Source organism: Thermobia domestica, chromosome 7 (assembly GCF_964235325.1).
Source record: "Thermobia domestica chromosome 7, izTheDome1.hap1.1, whole genome shotgun sequence".
In the NCBI taxonomy this organism is placed as follows: Eukaryota; Metazoa; Arthropoda; class Insecta; order Zygentoma; family Lepismatidae; genus Thermobia; species Thermobia domestica.
In genome coordinates this window covers 80,616,820-80,640,820 of record NC_137460.1, presented here as the reverse complement: position 1 = coordinate 80,640,820, position 24,001 = coordinate 80,616,820, and the positions used below count along the sequence as shown (strand labels likewise).

The following is a 24,001-nucleotide window of genomic DNA, read 5'->3' as shown; positions in this document are numbered from 1 at the left end:
AAGAATCACTGGTGAAACTAAACCAGAATTTAACAAAAAATTTGCTACTTACCAATGATTCCTCTCTTGAAAAGCCTAAACACTTTTTAGACATTTCGAACTTACAGCTGGTTCCTTCCGCAGTGGCAAGGTGACAAAAATTAAAACGGAAAGGAAATAAAAGGTGTACAACAAGGAATACATACCACTAAATAAAAGTAACGTACCGGAGAGAGTAGATCCGGAGATGAGCAAAGCGAAGTGCAAGAGGAGTGAACTGAATTAAGAAAGGCGCGGTGTCTATGTTACGTCATTATTGCCAGATTCAAAGTAGACATCAAAGGTAGGTACCCAAGTTCGATCAATGTTGCTAGTATCAAGGTTCAATGCAAGTTTGTATTTATGAATAAAGAATTCTTTAATTTCCCGTTGTTTTTTTTTTCTGTACCTATTACCTTAAGATGTTTTATATTATGTGGATGTTGTTTTAAATGAAGGGCCAAGCCCGACATTCCTTCTTGTAACTTTTTTGATTGTCTAACATGTTCCTTAACACGCGTGTTAATATTGCGTTTCGTTTGGCCTATATATGTGGAGTCACATTCGCCTTGGACGCAGTAAATGCCTGACTTGTTTAGTGGGTTAACAAAATAACTTTTAAATCCGGTAAGATGTTTTTGTAGCTTTCTGGGGGAAATACCTGAAGCAGATATGTTATGCTTTGCAAGAATACGTTGAATAAGGAATTCCTATCCAAGTTTTTGCTTCTTTGGAAGTTACTGTTTTGGGAACTTGCAACGATCTACGTGTTTAAACCACTTTTGTAAAATACACAACTTATAACCGTTTTCTTGTTCTATTTTATATAAAAACTGTATTTCTTCATTAAGATCTTTTCGACGGTCACAATTAATATTGCTCGGCGAAAGAAACTTTTCTAAATATTGTACGTGGAACTGAAGAAGGAATCAGCTGTAAGTTCCGAAACGTCTAAAAAGTGTTTAGGCTTTCCAAGAGAGGATTCATTGGTAAGTAGCCAATTTTTTGTTAATTTGGATCAATTTTTCATGCGCCCACACAATTATAATTATAAACCAGAATTTATCTGTAAACAGAACATAACTCCACTGCTCATGGATACATGCGTGATGTTCTCAGCTCCAATTCAAACGGGCTCTTTTTTACAGTCGAGTCAATAAAACAGGGTTCCTACTAATCTGGAGAAATCTATTTCCCTGATTTCTCCCTGACCTTCCCCGACCTTTGGCAGGAAATTCCCTAACTCATGATAGGTGTCAGATGACGTTGACATATAAATAGGAATAAATAATGGTGAATATTTATATGAAAACATTTATTCCATAGAGCAGCGTTTCCCAACCGGTGTGCCGCGGCACACTGGTGTGCCGTGAATGGGCCGCTGGTGTGCCGCGAGAAATCGAAACAAAATTATTAATTTTATAGCAATCAAATTGCAAAACGTAGAGAAAAATGTATATTTGTATTTCACATTATTATGAACCTCTACTATGAATCTACAATTTTAAGTTTCATATACTGAGAAAAATCCGTTCTCCAGACAGCGGTATATTGTACAAATATACGGAAACCTCTTGCTTACTACAGGAATCAGGACGAGGCATACCTATCCTTATGCTATATATGCACTGCCTAGATGCATCCTAGATGCTATATATGCCTTAGATGTTACATCATGCCGTTGCAAACTATTTCGTAACTTGAAAATTTAAAATATCATTCAATCCTTTAAAAAAAAAATTACCTACATTTGTGTTTTAAAAATAAGAGATATTTGTTTGTTTGTTCGTTATTTAGTGACCTTCCTTCTTAGTAAAAAGGTTGGATACAGTTTTTAAAAAGAAAGCGTATTTTTAAAAACCTGAGTCCAATTTTTCATTGCATTTGTTTTCTATTTTTAAATTTGAAAGAAAAATAAGCATAATTATTTACCACGGGGAAAACCAGTGATCGAGCTTTTTTCTCTGTGAGGAGATCAACAATAACAGAAAAATACCACTGTGTTTTATATTTACAAATAATAATATCTATAAGTGTGCCGCGAGAATCCAAGTAACACCCGTAGTGTGCCGCAAGTTGAAAAAGGTTGGGAAACGCTGCCATAGAGACAAATAATAATAAATTGCTCATACGTACATTCCACTTACCACCCATAAAAATCTGAGGAACGTTCCATACTGTGATCATTAATGGTTGGCTAAGCTGAAATTAGTGTAAAATTAATGTTCGAAAAAAATATATTTTATAAAATTTCCCAGACTTTCCCTGATTTCCAGTCTTTTTCCCTGACCTGCACTACTTTTCCAGACTTCTCTGATCAGTAAGAACCCTGTAAAACACACCTTGCTGGTCAACTGGCATACAGGTAGCCTCAGGTAACCGTGTTGTACACTGTAAACCTTAAACGGTGGTCCCTATACCAGCTAAAAGATCTCTACCGAGATCTGAGGCGGTGCTGTTTCCCCCTGTTGGAATAGTTGCCAGACTTTTGATGATACTCTGTGAGACACCAAGTTCAGGCGACACTTCACCTGGGTCTGGCCTCTCAGTTGAGTTGAGTTGAGTTGATTTTGAGTTTAACGTCCCTTTCAGCAGCGCGGCTATATGAGACGGGACCTACTGATTAATGTGGAATCCGAACCACATGAGCTCCCGGCAGGAATCGAACTCGGGTCTCCCACGCCAAAGGCGCGTACGCTAACTGCTTAGCCACGAAAAAGCTCTGGCCTCTCAGTCGTCCGATGATTCTTCCACGCATGACATCATCAATATAGTCGTCACACACACACAGGCAATAAGGTCAACAATAGGGCTGTGTATCCTGTATATGACGCCTCAAACACAACTGCTGGAATGATTGAAACAGTTATGGCTATCAAAATAATGGACACATCTGAAGAAAATGCAATCTATCTGATAATACGTGTGGCCACTGTTAGGCTGCAGAACAGCTCTAACTTGTAGAATAAACGTAAAAAAGTCATGAATGGCTTCCAAAAGAACATTTATCATTCCTGATGCGGTGCAGCACTTACTTTCGTCGGCGAGGATAAAAGCAGCTCCGGATTCTGAGCTTCAGAACTGACCACAAACGTTTAATAATGTTGAAATATGAAGACCGAGCTGAACAGGAAATGATGTAACCCAGACCCAACGTTAATGAAATCATACCTAACAAATTAGCAACATGAATTAGAAACCCTGGAAAATTTCATAATTGCCCAGAAACAATATCTAGATCGTATGGTGAATGTGAGCACTTAAATACTGGCAGTAATACAGCCTTGTGTGAATCTCCCATGGATGAGTCAAGTAGTTTCGTCACTTTCGCTGTTAACCTACGAGCAAGATTCCAAACAAAACGAGTGCTACGTAGGCAAAACATAGGCCAGTGTGCGTTTCACTTAATTATCATACATGTCAGATTGCGAAATGGGAAATCCAAAGCAGACAATCTCTTAAAATTTTCTTCTAACCTTGGAAAAATGGCTAGCATTCGGTGATGTGTCAGTCAGTCAGTCACACAACGACCTTTCAGTCGTTTCCTCGTTCCCAATTGGAAGAATGTCCGTGGAAGATGGTCCCCGTGTTGGTCGCACGTCCATGAAATGCGGGGAAATTATGTGTTTCCGTTAGCTCACGTCACCTAATCTTACATGAAGACTTAAAGATATGGCATGTACCGGCGAAATTCGTGCCGAGGATTCTCACACAGAATCAGGTACTCGTGTTGCCATCAGCAAGGATCTGGAACCAGCCGCTAACGATCCGATATTTCTGACCAGTAACGTCACAAGAGGACGAATCATGGGTTTGCGGGTACGACCCAGAAACATAAAAAAAAGTGCGATCCGGGGCAGACGTGCTACCAATTGTTTTTTGACATGTTCGGAACCGTGCATCATGAATTTCTTCCTGGTGGCAAACGTGTAAATACGAAGATCTACATAGTTGTGATACAATGGCTACACGATTCCATTCGTCGTAAACCACCGAACAATCGAGTATCTGGAAAGTGACATTCGCACCATAACAATGCTCCAGGAATAGTATCAGACTTCTTGGTCTTTTGACTTCTTGGGACAACATCCCCGTCATATACCATTCATTTTCTATTCTCACCGTATCTGACACCATGTGATGTCTTCCTGTTTCCTACACTGAAATCTACCTTAAAAGGGGAGCGATTTGATACCATCCAAGTACAACATGACGAGGGAACTCCGGCGCATTCCATAACAGGCGTTCCAGGACTGCTTCACTGCTTCCAGCGGCGAATAGGTTGTAAGTCGTCCCTGTGTTTTTTACAGCATCAGTCTGAATATTCACTGAAGAATCCTTGTAATTACTATTTTAATTGTTTCTAGGACAAATAGAGTGTAAGTTATACGCTCACCTTTGATATATATATGTTTTCTCCTGGAAGTCATCAAGTCAAAAACGAATTCCATCTTATCAATGAAGTTTTCTGGCTCTTTTAATTATGAAGCTTTATTATGCTAACTTTTTAAATGCAACTTTTATAATTTAACTGTTAGCTTTCATTAAAAAACAATCTTCCAGGCATGTTTGGCTCCTCTTTAATGCAGTCACTTTTTAAACAGAAATTACTACGGTTACGCTTCTTTGAACTAGACAGATCTTCATATCCTTTGATATTCTGAAGAGATTGAAGCAGCTCAATTTTGTTCAAAAGCAGACTCGACAATTATTTCCTTCATATTTGTTTAATACGTCACGCTACGTTAACATATTTTTTGCACTATGATCCTATATATATTTTATAATAGGCTACTATTACCCATAAGTAATTTCAATTATTAAAAAAAAAACAAATCGTGATGGGGAAAATAATCCCGCTGCTGATGTCTTCATTAAATATCCAATATGTAATCAATCAATTAAAAATAATAAGCGGAAATATTTAAAAGAATAGAGCATTTGCATCTTACACTCATAAACATGTTCCATTATTCAGAGGAGAGTGCATTTCCACATTAAATACATAACGTATTATTATTATATCCATTTACATATGACAGCTCACGAGCCATAAATGTTTTAATATTCTGAATATAGGTCCCAATAAGTATAGATTTCACTGTATGTATATATTTTTTCCCCCCTCTTATGAATAACGCAAATATTTATCACTGATACAGAATTCTCAGTGCGTTCGCCACTCTGTAATCTACTCAGGTCACAGAATATATTTTGAATATTGTTATTTATCAACAATGATATGAAATATTAATCCGTGGATTCTAGAAAAGTGACTTCCTTGCTTCTTCTTCTTCTTCTTTTTTTTTTTAATCCATTATATTTCTGCAACACAGACTTATTGTCTGCAATGTACTGACAGCGAAAGAAATTTAAGAAAATGACATGGAATCCAAAATCTTCCTTCCTCAATAAGGAGTTAATGTCAATTCAACTAAACTCATAATGTCACGAGAAAGAAATGGACTAAAATATTACTAAGCTAGCACCAGTTCAGTAAAGGAGAATTATGTTCTAGTTTTTTTTTTTTTTTGAGGGGGGGGGGGAGTCAAAGATAAAACTACCAATTTGAACAATGTATTTTCAAAAATATACCTTTAAAAGCATTACGAGAAAACACCATCTGTAAAGCATTTTCCATTCCAAAAACACATATTTTCGATATTCCCTAGTACTGCAGCTCACGAGAGGTTATACCTATAGAATATTTATTATTATTATTTCGAACAAAGTTCTATGTTAATACTTAACCCATTTAATCCCAACTTATTTCTTGTTTGAGAATTTCGTAATTCTTTCCAACCTTGTTGATTCTGACCTCATTTAAAATATTTTGAGGATTTTAGTGGTAGCAGATGGAATGGTACCAGGTCCTTATTGTAAAAGACGAAATAAATCCATAACAAATAATCCGTTAATAAAAAGGAATAAAAATAAATTGTTTCCATTTGGGAACAGTGGGCTTAAATGGGTAAGGTCTTCACTACAGCGAAATTCAACTACCGCTAATTTTAGTGTTTTTCTGTAATATCTTCAAAACAACTAAAAATATTCGAAAAGCAGAAACGTAGTGAACTAGACAATACGATTTCGCATGTGATACTTTTACCACAATTCACCTATATGCTTTTGGTATGCCGCTATTTACAGAACCCGCAAAAAATGCTAAATCTGTCTACAGTTGCAAATCGAAAGTAGATAGATGAGCTTGGCAACGATATCACATGCAAAATCGTATTGTCTACTTCACTACGTTTCTGCTTTTGGATTATTATTATTATTAATATTATTTTTTTAAGATATTACAGAAAAATTTTACAATTAGCGGTAGTTCAATTTCGCTGTAGTGAAGACCCTTAATGCAATAGCAATTTTACGCCATATACTCTTCATATTACATTTTCATCTCTGCTGGTATTCACCAGAAATGTTATTATGTGATACACGGAGGGTAAGCCAAAATCAAGAGTAAATGAGAGCGAGATTGCCGTCCCAATAAAGTATTTCCTAGAAACCACTGGGCTGCAAATTTACAAGTTAAATAAAGAAATTGGCAGAGCATGAAAAGCAAGTGAAAGTATATTTTTGATACCATATGAGCATATTTTTGGTAGCATATGAGAACAAAGAGTGTTTTCTATAGTAAAAAGGAACAATGTGTGGTCAGAATAGTAAGCTCAGTAAACACAGCACTTGTAGGCATAAAATAGCAATGCTGAAAGTAGGTATGCATTGTGGGTTTGTTCAATAACGTTTCTGAATCCCGGATTCTGGTTCTGGGCTTGCTGATGCCGACAGGTTTTTAAACATACATTGCACTTAACTCAAGTCATACATTAAAAAATCCTTCCTTTCTCCCTCCTGAAATGATGATCCCTCTACTAGAATGGAATGACAAGTTTTTGATGGTTGTCAATTGAAAGACAGATGTTTCGAATGAAAGCTGAAAGATCTTGATTTATATAAGTGAATGTATGGGCGTATGTGAATCTCCATGGTGTTTCTTGAGAATATTCTTGGAAGAAAAACGCTGACCTAAGAATGAGAAGTTTCAATTTGTATTGTTCCTTTGGCCAGGATTATATTTCTAAAGGCTTCTATTGGAAATTGACTGCCGATTCTGTCATTCTCATAAAGCTGTTTCTTAATAACCAGACAACACGGATTGAATAAAGTTTGGGAACGCAGAACAAGAAGAATCGGATTACATTCTATTCTGTGGAATTAATAACTGAATATAATTTCCGTGAGAATTGTGTGCATCGTTAGAATCATGTGAATCAGCCCAAGAATATTATGAACGTATACAAGGTTATACTCATCTCTAAATGAAGCTTCAAGACATCTCTCTTCTACTAAAAGCTTGCTTCTGAAAGAAAATAAATGTTTAACAAATCTAAACGTTGTCAGATTTTATAATATTGTTAAGCGTGTATTATAGGTGGCTTTGAAACTCGTACATCAGTTTGGAGTATGTATGTCATTAATACTTTTCTTCCTCCCTTCCGAAGTTCCAAAGAGTTCATTTAGAACTCAAAAAGGCAATGACCGGGATAGCACATAGACTTTGTCAACTAATGCCTAAACAGCCTGTCTAAGCTACAGAAGGCACTGTATTTTATTGATTTTCATATCATTGGATTAGATGAACAGATTAGTTTCTGTTCTGAATAATGTTTCTTCTAATCCTTTGAAATCCGTAAAAGCTTATCTCAAATGACAGTCCAGGTAGAAGTATCACTGTCGATCAATCGCTATATCCCAAAAATACACTTAAAGTTTGTAAATGTTATAAATTAAAAAATTATTATAGATTAAGATCCCTTGTAGCTATATGGGTAGCGTATGCACCTTTGGTGCGGGAGACCCGGGTTCGATTCCAGGTGTGAGCTCACGTGGTTCGGATTCCACATTAGGATGTAAGTTCACGCCTTATATAGCCCTGGTGTTGAAGGATGCTACACTCCAGCCCAGCCAACCAACCACTATGCATTTTATTATTATTATTATTAAATCCTATATTACTATCCATTGACATCAGAAACTAACTCATCAGTCAATATCATATTTCAAAATGTGCTTATTATCTCTTTTTTTTTCTGTAAACACGTGTACGCGTCTTTGATGCAGAAGATCCGGATTGATCTCCAGGAAGGCGCCCATGGTTCGGATCTCACGTTAAGCTACAGGTCTACAGTCTTATACAGCCTCGTTGTTGAAAGGGAGTTGAACTCTAATCCAACCAATCAAATTAAGAATAAATGGAAAAAGACAGTGTCTCGGATTATTAAGTGTAACATAAAAGGATGTCAATAACAGACGACCAGTACAATATAATTGATGCATTATAGTTTTATAGGAAACTGTCCAAAACCACTCCTTATTTACCAAACAACTAGTTTCACGTGTTCTGATATACATACAATTTAATTTCTCAATTGAAAGAATATCCACCTAGATCTGCTCCTTAAAGCAAAGGTTAACATGTCGCTCGAGGGTGCTAGTCAAAACATGTACACTTTCTCAGTAAACTGCGGTGTCTCCGTCATTTTCCATATTTGATTATTTATTTTCCAATAATGTTCTTCTTTTTCAGCCATCTCCGTAGCTTGTTGATTCAGTGAAAATTTGCTGACGACCCAACCATAATGTAGCTTGTTAACTACTTCGTATTAAAGCAACCTGACTTCAAAACCGTAGATTCCACATTTCGACAAAGCGTTCACAAAAGTATGTGAGAGCAAACAAAAGCTTTCTGGATTTTTCATTTTTGGAAGTCACTAACACTTATAAAAATTTGAAATGAAGACACCTTATAGACTTGCCCACACTAAGAAATATTTACAATAAATAAATAAATCAAGGAAAAGAAAATCCTGTATGTGTTTTTAATGAGTTTAATTTTTTCACACGATGACCCACCATCACGAAAGCTATCCAAACTCCAGCAAATGGATCAGAAACATTTATCATCACTATTTAGTAATTATTATACCAGATCCTTATTTTGCTATAGCTATACATGAAACAACACAACATGAATTCTAACATCTGCAGATTTTAATTTATTGCGGTAATAAATGTTCGTCTTTATTAATTTCTTACAGCTTAATTGTTAAAAATTCAAGTATTACAACAATTTGTATTCAATAGCATATAGCAGCAAATATTGTCATGGAAATCTGGCACGAAACATACTTTAAACATATGAGTTCGCCTTAGTTTGTTCTTGTAATTTCGGAGACGACGGACAAAGAAGTTGCTGAAATTATGAGCTAGAAAAATTCAGAGTGGAAAACAACTTACGCGAAATCATAATATTCTTTAGTTATAATACAGAATATTTAAACATAATTATAATTATAACATGTCTAATTTGTTTAAATGTAACTTAAAGCGTTTGCTGACCTAAAGTGTAGAAATTATTCCGTGTTAAACTAACACCACTGTAGCACTATTACACCACAACAAAGCCATTTAATGTTTAAAGGAAATGTTCCAATTGCATATTTTAATTGGTATTTTTCTCTTCTTTTTTCACTAGGTTTTATGCTCTACATACACGAATACGAACTTAATTCTTGCTACTACGCTTGGTGCGGGAAACTAATACAGTCTGTGCAGGTTTGTTTCACGTATTTACTTCATTATTTATTTATTTATTTATTTATTTATTTAGTCATCACACCAATTATTTCATCCTTCCTTGTTTGTTAGTAATTTCTATTATCTATACAGTACGAACATGAAAATACTTTTTATTATTGGCAAATGTTGACCAGATGTATGATGTATTGCGAGCAGCTTAGGAACTGGACCTATCGGCTCGAAAACTACATGTATTTCGTACTGTTGATTTTTAGACAACTTTAACGTTGAAACTGTTCACGTTTTTTTTCCTTCCCCTTCCTTTTTTTTAATTTAAAGATGGCGTGATCTATAAAAAATGTCTTAGTTAGAGGACTTATATACTTTTATACACGCATATCAATAATTTTCAAATAAGCAAGCAAAAAGTATATGTCCTTCGTTTAACGTAGCTGTAATATTTAACGTACTTATAAAATAAAACAGGGTGTCTACTAAAATTCCAAAATGAAATTTCGTGATTTTTTCCTGACCTTTTCCTTCCAAAACCATAAAATTTAATAACATTCTCAAGAGCGGATTTGGGTGCGAATTGGGCCGAATTTTCATGCATGCGATAGAAGTGTGGTTTGTTTGCGAGTTAGTAGCATCTAAAGCCGACCAGAGACATTTTTGGTGGTGAATTTTGACGTTTTATAGAATAAAATTTTCCAATCTATACTTGTATTTTAACAGAGAAAAAAATTCGTGACCCAAAAGCTAAATTTCGTGACTTTTTCTTGACTTTCATGACCGCTTTCTCATTTCATGACTTTCGTGACCAATAGACACCCTGTAAAATTAATATTTCTAGTTCCTGAGTGGAAGTAATAATTTAAAAGCATCATGGATACTGGATAACCGCCATTTAACTTAAGGGTCTTCACTACAGCAAAATTAAATAACCGCTAATTTTAGAGTTTTTCTGTAGTATCTTCAAAACAAATAAAAATATTCAAAAAGCACAAACGTAGTGAACTAGACAATACGATTTTGCATGTGATACCTTTATTACAACTCATCTATCTGCTTTCGATTTACAACTGTAGGTAGATTTAGTATTTTTTTACAGGTTCTGTAAATAGCGGCATTGCGGAAGCAAGTAGGTGAATTGTGGTAAAGTTGTCACATGCAAAATGGTATTGTCTAGTTCACTACGTTTCTACATTTCGAATATTTTTGTTTGTTTTGAAGATATTACAGAAAAACTCTAAAATTAGCGGTAGTTTAATTTCGCTGTAGTGAAGGCCCTTAACACATCCTATTATGGATGACGGCAATTTGACGTTATAGCCCTGATTTGTGATCTTGTTGCTGACTCGAACTACATGGTAATGTCAGGTACACGATTCTCTTACTCTACCAAGTAAGCTCTGTGGTAAGCAAACACTGTGTGCATATTTTTTCTCAGGGTTCTCCCGTTTCCTTCCCTTTCTTCATTCCACCATCATCATCCACCTCATTGTCACCGTATCCCTTAGCTTCGAAGCATAATCATGGGATATTAAATGAATACATATATATATATTATAGTCGACTAAAAAATGTAGCTCAGTCATGCCATGCTCGAACAATGTCATGTAAACACTAGTAAGCTTACAAGATCGGCACTATGGACCAAGGACAAAGCTAGAATTGTGGGAAAGCGTCAACAGCAAAAGTGTGAGTAAAACTCAACAACAAAAGGAAATAGGCTTTCTGTGTTACTTGACCTACACAATTTTCTGTCAACGACTTTAAGCATATGGATTGTACCGTACTTTGTAATACAAGGTTACACACCTTACGCTCCTAGACTATGTAGAACGCAAGAGACATGATCTCTCGACTTGGAGCCGTGATGAATGAGTGGCTAAGCATATAGTAAAGATCCAGCAACACTAACTGAAATTAAGCTTACTCTTTATGGAATACAATGATGACGGAATCAAAATTGAAACAAACTAAATGAACGAACGAATCTTAAAACAAAAGTACTGTTCGATAAAAGATAGCTTACCTGAAGCAGCTTTACATTGGCAGGAAAATCTCCATCTAACAATTGATCACGAAGCAGGCTGTAAGAAGTTAAAAATTCAATTAACAAGCTGTTGCGAATATAACTAATAATAGAATGTAAGGAACACTTATTTAAGCTTCAACTTTATTAACCTTCATGTTTCTTATAACAGCCAAATAACTGGTATCTACTATACATTTCAAAAAATTTATCAGTTATCCTTCCTCAGTAGGATAAGGCTTACTGAATCATAAGAAGATTGTAAGTATTTTTATTTTATTATTATTATTATTATTATTATTATTATTATTATTATTATTTTCTTCACTTGTGTAAACTTTTGGTGGAATAGAAGTAGGATATCCAACGAAGTTTCAATCTTGAGTCTTGTATTTTCAAAGTCCCGTTAATTTAAATAAATGTTCCTTATTATAATCAGTGGTTGACGAGACTTTGAAAAACAAGGCTTAAGATTAACTTTGGTGGGTATTCTATTCCATTAGAAGTAAAAGAAATGAATTTACAACCTTCACACGATGAAATGAAATGAAATCTTTGAGTTTTACGTCCCACAGTTATGCCGGTTAGGCGAAAGGAGACGGTGAAGATGAGAAATGAATGAAATGGTAGAATTAAGAAAGTGGGAGGAAACGGGAGAACCCCGAGAAAACCCACGCACACGGCCTTCACACGATGCAATAAGCCTTGTCCTACAGAGAAAAGATAACCGATGAGTTACCCGTTTTCGAAATATATAATTTATTCGAAATATATAATTGATACCCATTATTTGGCTATTACAAAGAACATGAAGGTGAGTGAAGTTGTAGTCCGTTACGAATATATTTTACACACTTAATTTAGCACAATGTCCTACTAATCTATAAAAGATGCCCACAAAGTTATGCACGCAATTTCATCCACTTCCCCAAGGAATTAATTTACTAAATTAGTTGTCTTATGTTTGAATATCATGCACTTTATACACGTTCAAAATCATTCTAATCACCACTTATGTCCCCATGCAGTCATTTCTATGGAACTCAACACAGTCTTTGGAGAAAAATAACATATATTTATTTGCTAGTACTTTTAATTTTCATATGTCTTCGTAAGACAGCTGCTAAGGAACGAAAGAAAAACTAAGGACAATTCTTATATTTTGCAGTACTATATTTAAAAGATAGAAACCGATCTGGCTTACGCCGATCTGAACTCAGACCACGTAAGATTTCAAAGGTCGAACAGACCTATATCCTAAGCTTCTGTACCTAGATAAAACCTTAATCTGTAACTTGGAGGACTTCGGCATTTTATTTTTAGGTAAAATTAATATTTAAAATAAAGAGTTCTTTGTTTGAGGCTACGAAATTATTTGTTAGATTGATTAATCGATGAAAATGATATAATCTTGGGGAGGGATGTTTGGTTTAGGCCCCCAACTGAACCTACTAATGAGATCACAGGACAATTTATTCAAGATATACTTATTGATTTTTTAATTTTTTTTTTACTATTTCCTTTGTTTTTTTATATTTATCTATCTAGGTAGCTTATAATGAAAACACAGTATTGAAGATACTAAGAAGAAATAATTTCTCACGATAGCTTAGACTATTCAGAGGAATCTGTCCCGTAATCGACAGTCCACAATACATTTTACTTACTGTTTTGTGTGCAGTTTGTATACCACCGTAGTTGAGGGTGACCCAATATCTTACGAAATAAGATCACTTTAACTCTTCACAAAGAATTCAAAAATATTCTCGGTCCTACAAGCCACCAACGAAAAGCATTTCTATTTATCTCCTTTGTGATTAATCGATGAACATGCTATAATCTTGCGGAAGGAGTTGGATTTAGGCCCTCAATTGAATCTACTTCATTGACAGGGATTATATAGGAATCAAATTCTGTTAGAGAAAAGTCGGAATATTCGTAGCTTCAGTATCATGTAATAGCCAGTGAGCAATGAACCGCAATTTAAAGTAACTACTTACTCATACATTCCTCACGCAATTCATCCCAGAAAACATGCAACTTATTACATATACTGTATGTCACTAATGTATCTTCAAACTCTAACCGGAAATGCACTATCTTCATTCGCTAATACGCTAAGGTTGAGCTTTATACGCTTTTATTTCCCCCTTCTCGTCATTTTTCAGTTAGGTAATATGGTAGTTCCAGGTTAAATAATACTCAAAAATATCCTTAAATTTCACATTTGATAATATTCCTCCAAAACTAAATCCAGTTATTACAACGCAATGTTATTAAATGACGGGGTGTCTAATAAAATTCCAAAATGAAATTTCGTGACTTTTTCGTAACCTTTTCTTTACCAAACCATAAAATTTCGTAACATTCTCAAGAGGGAATTTGGGTACGAATTAGGCCGAATTTTCATGCATGCGATAGAAGCATGCTTTGCTAGCGATTTGGTAGCGTCTAAAGCCGACCATAGACAATTTTGGTGGTGAATTTTGATGTTTTATTGAACAAAATTTTCCTGTCTGTACTTATATTAGTACAGATAACAAAAAATCGTGACCTAAAAAATAAATTTCTTGGCTTTCATGATCGTTTTCTGATTTCATGACATTCGTGACTTTCGTGACCGATAGACACCATGTATGAAAACCAATGTACTGCATGATGTATTGTTACTTCTTTAGAAATTACTTTATATTATTAACCAGCAACTGTCTCTGCTGAAATAATATGTTAAAAGGCCAGATTAAGAAATACAATCGAATTACTAGATTAAGACCAACACCGTAAATTGACTGTTTCGCTATGTTTATAAATACGAAGATTTAATGATTTTTCATGATACCGTAGGTCCGTGATTAAAATAAACCAGATAGAAGAAGAACATGGAGCAAATTTATATAGCTACTTTATAAACTCGAAAATATTCCCTATACAGGAATGACTTCTCTCTTTCTTCATATAAATAAGGAATTTTCTTTTCTGAACTTCCTCAAATATTATACTCGTAACAATGCATTCCTTTTGGATTATTCCATTTCGGAGGATGCCAGTTATAGGAATAAATTACTAGCCAAAAATAATCTTTTTAATAATACCACAGATATATGCACTAAACAATTTTGCCCCACTTTGGAAAAATTAAATTTAATGTTACACTAAACATTAAAGTACTACTCCCTATATATTATCAAAAGATTTTAATTAGTATATAAAAAAAAACTAACATAAGATACTTACATGATCATGGAACAACAAATGTATATAAGGAAGTTAAAGCGTTCTTCATCGGCAAACAATGAATCCCATATCCGAAGAACATCTGGCAGAGGAAATTCTTGTGAAAGAAGCAGTGTTAACCATCTACAAAAACAGAAAGAAAAGGACATGTTATACACCTTGTTATTTATCCAAATGCTTATTCCTTATTTTAAATACAATAATAAAAGGTATGTCGACAATTATAATTTGGGCAAAAATTTATTAGCAATTTAAAATGACAAATATGATTATCAAATTAAAGGAAGAAAATAATTTCCTTTATATCAGCGGAAGAAGTAATAAGTCACGAAGAGAATATAATATGAAAACAAACAAAAAAAAAAAAAAAAAAAAATTGATCAAGGAAATTCCAGAATTAATCGACAAAAGAAGTAATTTAAGAATATCAACAACAACGTAGCTTAGGAGCAGCACAAAAGAATAAAAATAATCGAAAATGACAGAGTGTCTACACAGAGTGTCGATACGACAACAATGTGAATAAATCGAACAAGATAACAGCACGGAAAAAGTAGATATGGCTTGTAAGATTATTAAAGTGACCTCCATGTTACGATGATGACCAAAAAGCAACCTGCTAAAAGATAAAGAAAACCCATGATTAAGAGTGGAGATACAGTGAAAACACGGAAAGAATATCTAGAAAGACTCTATGAAAATGACAAGCAATTAAGAGGATCTAGGAAACATAGAGAAAGCATTACAACAACAAAAACATGTAAAAGATTCAGGTATAGACAAGATATTAGTAGAAATAATGGTACAGATGAAATATCAGGATAAACCATACAAAGTATGGAACAGAAGTTTATTTAACAAGTATCAAGAAGCAGGGTTGGTTGGTTTCAACTTTATATATATGAAAAGGTAAACTTTGTTTTTAGAAAACCGAACTTTTTTTTAAGGTATAAAGATATAGGTACGCGCTTGCTATATGCCAAGCATTTATTATTTTAGGATTAGGATCCTAATGAAAATGAACTGTTTTGGGGTGGAAGAGCAAAGTGAGGGCTATTTCTTGGATGACTGTGTAATTGTGAAAATTAAGTTATATAGCTACGAAGAAAGTTCATATTCTTCCGCACTGGTGGGTATAGAGCGATATCTCATATTGCCCTGGCTGTGAAGGAACTCGACTGTGTAATCTCGCAGTCACTGTGAGATCATACGAAGCCCAGCACTTTAAATTTCGTGTATCTCAAAATCAACTTTTTGAGGTTATTTCACTTTACATATCCACCTGAGGTTTATTTATCAAACAAGCTTCCATATACAGCCTCCGAGGCCAGTTTACAACGGAATAATTTGCAACTAAAACCAATAACTACAACAATGAGAAAGAAAGTGGGATAAATCCGCAAAGGCTTATATTTAACAGTGCCATTCCGGTATTCGCCTCATGAACTGAGGGAAAACTTCACTCAAAATGGTTAACCACCGGATTCGAACCCGGATCCTCCCGATAGCGAAGCGAGAAACTAACCATTAGTTTACGCCAGCTCGGTTTACTCCGTTGGAAACGTATCGTCCTGAGCCTTATTTATACGTGCCACTCCATCATTTGCTTGTTGGCACTGAAAAAAACCCTTGATCCTGATTAATTTATTGTAGGACTGAACCTTAGACCTCTTACTAGCATAATCGCTATTCCAAGACAGGCCAAGTACCTATACAATACTGAGATGATTTTTTGTCTTCCCCTCTCCCCTGTCTCATATCTATAAAAATAAACAGTAATGAGACTACAATGAAATATTGAAAATTATATAACGTTATAAGAAAAGAAATGTTTTGTAAAGCAAACCGAGGACGACATCTTTTAATGCTCACATGAATGTTATTTTCTCTCTTTTATTTCAAATTTTGTACAAGTAGAAGCAGAAACTCTCCAACTACGGAATGCAGTTCCTGATATTTAACTTAGCTCAGGTCCAGTGGAGGGTCCGTAACGTAGCGGATGACGGAACGGCCTTCAGAAATGGAGGTTAGCTGCGAAGTAAGCGAGTTCTAACAAGAACTTCACGAATAAGCGGCCCCCGACCAATAAGCAAAGGATGTAAACATCTCAAACCTCCCTGCGAACATGAAATCAGAGAGAAGGCAGTCCCTCCACCATGTTAGGAGCTGCAGGCCAATCCCCTGCACTTCCCAAACATAATGGTTAGAAGAAACAGAGAGCTGCCCGCACGGACCTACAGGACTGAAAATTGGCGAGGATTAAAGTACATTATCGGAACGTGGAATATAAGGGGGCTGAACGGAAAGGAAACGCAGCTCGTAAAGGAAGTGAAGAAAACGAAAGATACCTAGCCATAACAGAAATCAAAAGAACGGAAATGGAATAATTGAGCTGGATGAAGGATACATACTTATATATAGCGGAATCCAGAAAGAAGAGAGAGCCAGAGCAGGAGTAGCACTACTCGTACACAATGAGAATAAAAACTATAGGATGGGAATACGTAAATGAGAGAATAATGACAGGCAACATCAACGAGTAAGGTTGCGAACAACATTAATAATAGTATATGGCCCAACGAGAACGACACAGCAGAAAACAAAGAAAACTTCTTTGAGGCGCTTAAAAAAAAAAAAAAAAAAAAAAAAAAAGACAGTAATCAAGAAGTTATAATAGTTGGAGACCTGAATGGAAGAGAGGTAACAATATGAACGAATGGAGGCAGATTATAGGACCGCATGTTGTATACACCTTAAATGACAACGGAAACAGAACGCTAGAATTTTGCTTGCCAGCAAAACAAACAGCAAAGCCAAAACCAGAATTATAACAAACCCTAAATATACTAAACACAGGATTAATGAAAACCATGGTGATAAGTAAGGAGACAAGTAAAACATGGTAATCGGCAAGAAAAACACGAAACATACGAGGGTCATTTAACTCGAAGTGACAACATAATTGTGAAATGGAATGTAGTGAATCACTCACCTCAAGAAGCTTACAATCCTTCGATGTAGTCTCCGCAGCCTGTTGAACCCTTCGCCAGATTCTGGTAACCGTTGAATACCTGTCAAAGCCCCACTTCGTGAGAGGGTGTTGACAATGCGCCTTGCCCCTGAGAGGTTCTTTAATTTTTGGGAAAAGATCAAAATTGCAGGGGTTCATATCCGGAGAGATGGCGGGTGCTCCAGTGCCTCCCAACCCCATCGTCGTAACAGAGTCTGTACTGGATTGGCTGTATGGCATCTGGTAATGTTGTGAAGGAGAATTGGTTTGCGCTTCAGGAAGTGTGCACGTTTGCGCTGCAATGCTGGTCGCAAATGGTGACTGCGGTATGAAGTATAGTATGCAGCATTGACGGTAACGCCCGATAGAACTTGATGTAACAGGATAATGTCTTCGTGGTCGTATGACATCATCATCACCTTCATGTTTGCAAGGTTTTGCGTAAGCTTTTTCGGTTGTGGAGATTGTGGGTGGCGCCATTTACTCGGCTGACGTTTCAATTGAGGCTCGTAGGATCTTCCCCACGTTTCGTCACTTGCAATAATGCAGTGCAAGAAGTCATCAGCTTCCTCATTGTAACGTTGCAGGTGTAGGTGTGCACAATTTTCCGCATGCCAAGATCTTGTGTTAGCATGTGGAACACTGATCCGGAAGAAATGTTTAGCTCCTACGCCAATTCACTACAAGTCCAGCGCCGATCATCATCAAGCAGTGTCCGTAGTCTTGCAAGATGAATTTCGTCAGTAGCCATTCGCATATGCCCTCCACCGTGCATTTTGTCTGTTGACTGTCGTCTCGCCTGAAATGTTGCAATCCATCTCGCCACTGTCCGATACGGTAGAGCAGCTTCACCACAGGCCTCTCTACTATTCCTTTGTAAATCGTCCTAGCATTTTGCCCTCGAGCCAGCTGGAATTTCATACAACAATCACTTTAACAATTTCTACTCGCCACACACACCGTAATATGGGACCGCAGCAGCGTTGAACTGAATTGTACACACATCCACGGAACACACTACGTTCGTCATTTGTCTCCTGCCCACACGACACTCCAATCGTAGCAGTGTTGCCAGTTCGAGTCAAATGACCCTTGTAAAATCAAGCTGGATAACGAAACATTAGTGCAACTTCAAACACCTTGGAGTGAACGTAAACAACCAAGGAAGAGAAGAAAAGGAAATAACGGATAGAACCATGAAGACAGAAAAATTATACCAAATGATAAACAGGGATTTCATTAGTAAAAACAAAACAAAACAATATATATATATATATATATATTGGATATATATCCACAAAGACAAAGCTAACGGTATACGAAACTACTTACATATCAACACTCACGTACAGCAGCGAAAACTGGACCCTAACCGGAAGACATCGACGAGCCATACACACCATGGAAATGCAGTACCTTAGTAGAATAACGCGGAAAACCAGGAGGGATAGAATAAGAAATCAAACTATTAGACAATCCCTGATCACTCAACCATAACAAGAAAAAGTGGAACGTAACCAAATTAAATGGTCTGGACATATAAATAGAATAGGAGAAACAAATAGTGAAAGAAAGCCCTAAGGACGAAGACCGAGAGAAAAACCAAGGAAAACCTAGAACATATGTGTTAAAGAGATACTGGAAGAATGAGGTTTGGAGTGGAACCAAGCCAAGAAAATGACGGCAGATAGGAAAGCCTGGAGAGCTGCTATATCGGCATCTCGATATCATTTAACCGGTTTTGATGTATAGAAATCAGTATTGAAACTGGACGTAGTAATAAACGAACCACTTTCGGCTTTGGTGGAATGTTGTGAGTTTTGATTATATGCTCTCTTGAGACCTTGAACCGACTGCAGAAAACCGCTTGTGGCTATCTATCATCATTTTTGGATCAAATGATCCAATATATTTCAATCAAAAATTTTCTTGTAGGCCTTATATCTGGAGAATTACAAATAATGTAGCCAACCCAAACTATCACTAAACTCAGTATAATATGCTTATTTATAATGATTTTTATTTCCAACAAAATCTGGAAGCATTCATTTTTATTTTCTGCAGTTCTGTTATAGCAGTGAAGCTTATAAGTGCATTTTAGTTATCAATTTCCATTTATCTTCCTTTTCTGTTACAATGACTCATTGTTCTTTCTCAAGCTTTACCGTGAGAACCACCTTTGTAACACGTTCTCATCTAAACTGCTGCTACGTCATGAGAACGTCACAGCCAATGAGACGTGCTATAGCAGACGAACTTTTGCTTGCGTACGAAATCTATGGGCGGAGCTGAGTGATGTGAGCAGTAAGAGCGGGAGAACTGACATTCATTGTGCTAGCAATGGCCTGCTCATTAACCGTACTTGTATTGCGGTGAAACAAAATTGAACAATTATAAGTTACTGTAATTTTTATCCTAATTTGTACCTAATTGATCGTAAGTATGAAATTGTAAGAAAAAGACAACATTTAAGAGGAAATACAGAAAATCGGATCAGTGTGCATTTTCTTCATACGTATCCTTAAATTTCATAATTTGTGCGTAGTTCGACAGTCAGTTTCATCAATGTCCATCTTAATATAATCTTTGATATAGTAGTTGTTGTAGTTGTTTCGGTGTGATTGGAATAAAACTTCGTTTTGTTTCAATAACATCGTAACTCGCAGGGAAACAACATTTATGTATGGATAGTTCTTGCTTGTTATAAGGTTGAATTTTGGCGGAGCTGTCTGTTCATGGGTGTTGAGTGGATACCAGGTTCGATCCTCGGGATTACTTATCGCGATAATTTCTCTTGCCACTACAAAAGCTATTATAAAATGGTGCGGGATGAGTGAGATAGAACCAAGACCTTTATTTCGAGAATTTTAACTTCTTCAAATCTTTTGAATTTCTATATATTGTACAGGCACAAGTATACTTTGTGGTGTCCAAGTTTTCCTATGTACCTATAAAATACTTAGGCCCATCTCAATTAGAGCATGTTTCGTAGTTATTGAATTTTTCTTATATATATGCCTTGACGTACTGATTCTTTCATTTTATGAAATATTTTTTTGTGCATTTTTTTTTTTTTTTTTTGTTTAGAGCCTTGTGATTTTTTTTTTCTCTGTGAAGGTGATATAGAGTTGTATACGTGTGTGTGTTTTCATATCTGTGAAACATGGCTAGTGATGACGGAGATATTAGAACATTACTATTATCAATACAACGCGAGTTGAAACAAGAAATAGTGCAATCTAATGAAAACACAAGAAAGGAATTATCTGAAATGAAGCAGTCATTTTCGAATGAATTAGTGCAGTCATTGGCAGAAGTGAAGAATAGTGTTGCCATAGTGGAGAATACTTTGAGTGAAAAGGTGAACGAGGTGCGTGCAGATGTTAAAAATGAATCAGCAAAAGTGAATGAACAGCTGAGTCAATTTAGTTCAAGAGTAGATGCCATTTGCAACGATTTAAGTGATTTGCGCAGTGAAGTTCAAGCACAAAAGAATGAATGTCGTAACAATATAATGGATTGTAAGGAATTGGTGACGCGAGAAATAGCTAGTGTAAAAGCAGAAATTAATAAGGTGCGCGATGAAGTTACAACGAAATTAGAAAGTGAAGTTTCACTCTTGGATAGTTCTATTATAACAGTGCGCGCGGAATTGATTGAGAAAACCAGTGCAAGCGATTTAAGGTGCATGCGTATGAATAGTGATATACAGCAAAACATTGATAAATTAACTGAAAGTTTACAAAGTACAAGGTTATCAGCTACCTGTGCCGAACGCATGATTAATAATGTAAGACGTGAAGTGGAACAAATAAGGGAAGTGTCGAGTGCAAATGAGAATAAGTTAGTGCAAGTTGTGAACACCTACGATAGTACGTTGCAGGAGTTGCAAAGAAATGATTGTTTACAAAGTGAACGTACGCAACAGTGTTTAAAATTGTGTGCGCAAAATAGTGAGCGTTATGATAGTTTAGCAAGGGAAGTTCAATCGCTTAAAAGGGAAGAAAGGCAAACGCATTTCAGTGACATGGCGGTGAGTGGTAATTACAATAGAAACGGTAATAACGATGTTCTAGTTAACGTAAAAAGGGAAAAGATATCTAGTGACGAATTTTGCAGTAGTGCGTCCGACAGTGATGAAATGAATTCAGGGTGCAAGGATAATACAAGGGTAAGTACTCCGCATAAGCGTCCCAGAGTTAACAGTTACAGTGATGAACGTAGTTATAAGGGGAAATTGAAGCTATCAGATATAAATCAACTCACTACCTTTTCCGGTAATTTAATGACTGAAAGTGCAAGCCAGTTTCTTGAAGATTTTAATAAGCAAATGGAATTCGCGGATATTCCCCAGAGTGATTATTTAAAGGTATTACCAATGATATTAAAGGGAAGTGCGAAAAAGTGGTTTGCATTAAATGGAAAGGGGTTTACGTCATTTCAGCAGTTCGTAATAGCATTTTGCCAAGCATTTGAATCTCCTATCATTAAAGCAACGCGCTTACGTAATTTAAGATCTATTCCGTTTGATCCCAAGAAATATTCTAGTGTTGTTGAGTTTGTAAATGAACGTTACCATCAAATACAATCGTTGGAAGAGTTCGAGGATCCAACCATAACATTATCACATATTGTTAGTTTGTTGCCTAAAAGATACCAACTTGCCATGATGGGAGGTATTCCCAATAATATCCATCAATTTATCGCCAGTGTTCAATCGATCGAGGGATTATCAAACTTAACAGGAATTTACGATAACTCTCGTAAACCAAGGCAAATTAGTGGTGCCAACGTAAATGTGAATCATACGAAGGTAGTGCAAGGCGCAAATGACGGCAATTGGGAAAATAAACCGGTGGAAGCTCAGTTTTGGAACAATAATAATAATAATAGGAAACGATTTTACAGAAGGAAACGTAGTGGAAATTTACGCAGGTATAATAACGGTAATCGAAATTTCAACCAAGGCCCAAATAATAATAATCAGCGTCAATACCAAGATCAAGATAATAGTGACCATAGTAATACAGATAGATCTGAAAATTTCAATAGTGGACAACCGGTTAATCAGAATGGTGAGAGTAATTTTCCGAATGCCAATGTCAAGCGTGGACAGTGTGTAAATAACGTCTCAACTATTGATATGAATAGCCGACCAGTGTTTTCGAATATGCAACAATCGTTTGTACAACGAGGTCCCTCACAACAACGAACTGTGCCTTTAAACTAGAAGGGCCCTCTCTCTTTACGTCAAGGGGAGAGGAAGTTATTTGTTTTTCGAACCGTGTTAGTTTCCCGGATTTGTGTAATAGTGAAAACATTAAAAGTGAAGATGACATAATGATATTAGAGGACAATGAAGAAATCATTACGTGTGAATTAGGTCAAAACACTATGCGTGTTAAAATTTTGTTGAATGAAAAGCCGAAAATTTGTTTAGTAGATACGGGATGCGATTTATGCTTAGTTCGTAATGATGTTTTTCGAGATGTTACCCAGTGTATTTCTAATGTACGGCTGCAAAAGGGTGAAAACATTGTGTTGTGCGACTTTTTAGGAAAACGAAAACGTGCTGTTAAAGGGAAGGCAGTATTACCGGTACAGATTAACAATGTAGAAGTGTTGGTAGAATTTCTGGTTTTGAATGAGCTTCATGAAGATGTTATTTTAGGTGCTAATCTTCTAGAAAGGTTGAATAGTATTATAGATTTTCGCAATAATAAACTACGAGTTGAATATGACGGTGCATCTAGTGTGGTCCCTTTTATACAACGAAATAGTGAAAGTGATGTTACTGTGAACGCACAGGAAGTAAAATGTAACTTCGTGCCTATTATTATTATGTCCGATATAAAGGATCTTAGTGAATTTTATGAGAAAACAGTAAAGGTTTTCAGAAGTAGTTGTGACTCACGTAATTATGAAGGTGATGAGTTAACGGTGAATTGTGAAGAATTCCCTTCAGATTTGTATTTTACAGAAGAAGAAATCAAAGATGCTGTCGCTCGTGCTACGTTGTTCAACAATAGTGAAAAAGCTCAATTGTACGAGTTATTAATGAAACATCGTAAAGTATTTGCGCATTTTCCAGGAAAGTGTCGTTATTTTCAGTA

The 24,001-nt window shown here is 35.9% G+C and overlaps 1 protein-coding gene across 1 annotated transcript in view; it reads right to left on the bottom strand.

Moving 5' to 3' along the window:
• The window catches only part of LOC145690226 (TBC1 domain family member 13), a 94,877-nt gene that overhangs the window by 31,614 nt on the left and 39,262 nt on the right, over nt 1-24,001 (bottom strand). The window contains exons 8-9 of the mRNA XM_081764911.1: nt 14,879-15,001; nt 11,645-11,702 (exon numbers count right to left, since the gene is read on the bottom strand). Of these exons, the coding sequence (XP_081621037.1) occupies nt 11,645-11,702; nt 14,879-15,001 (181 nt within the window). The remainder of the gene's footprint in view (nt 1-11,644; nt 11,703-14,878; nt 15,002-24,001) is intronic.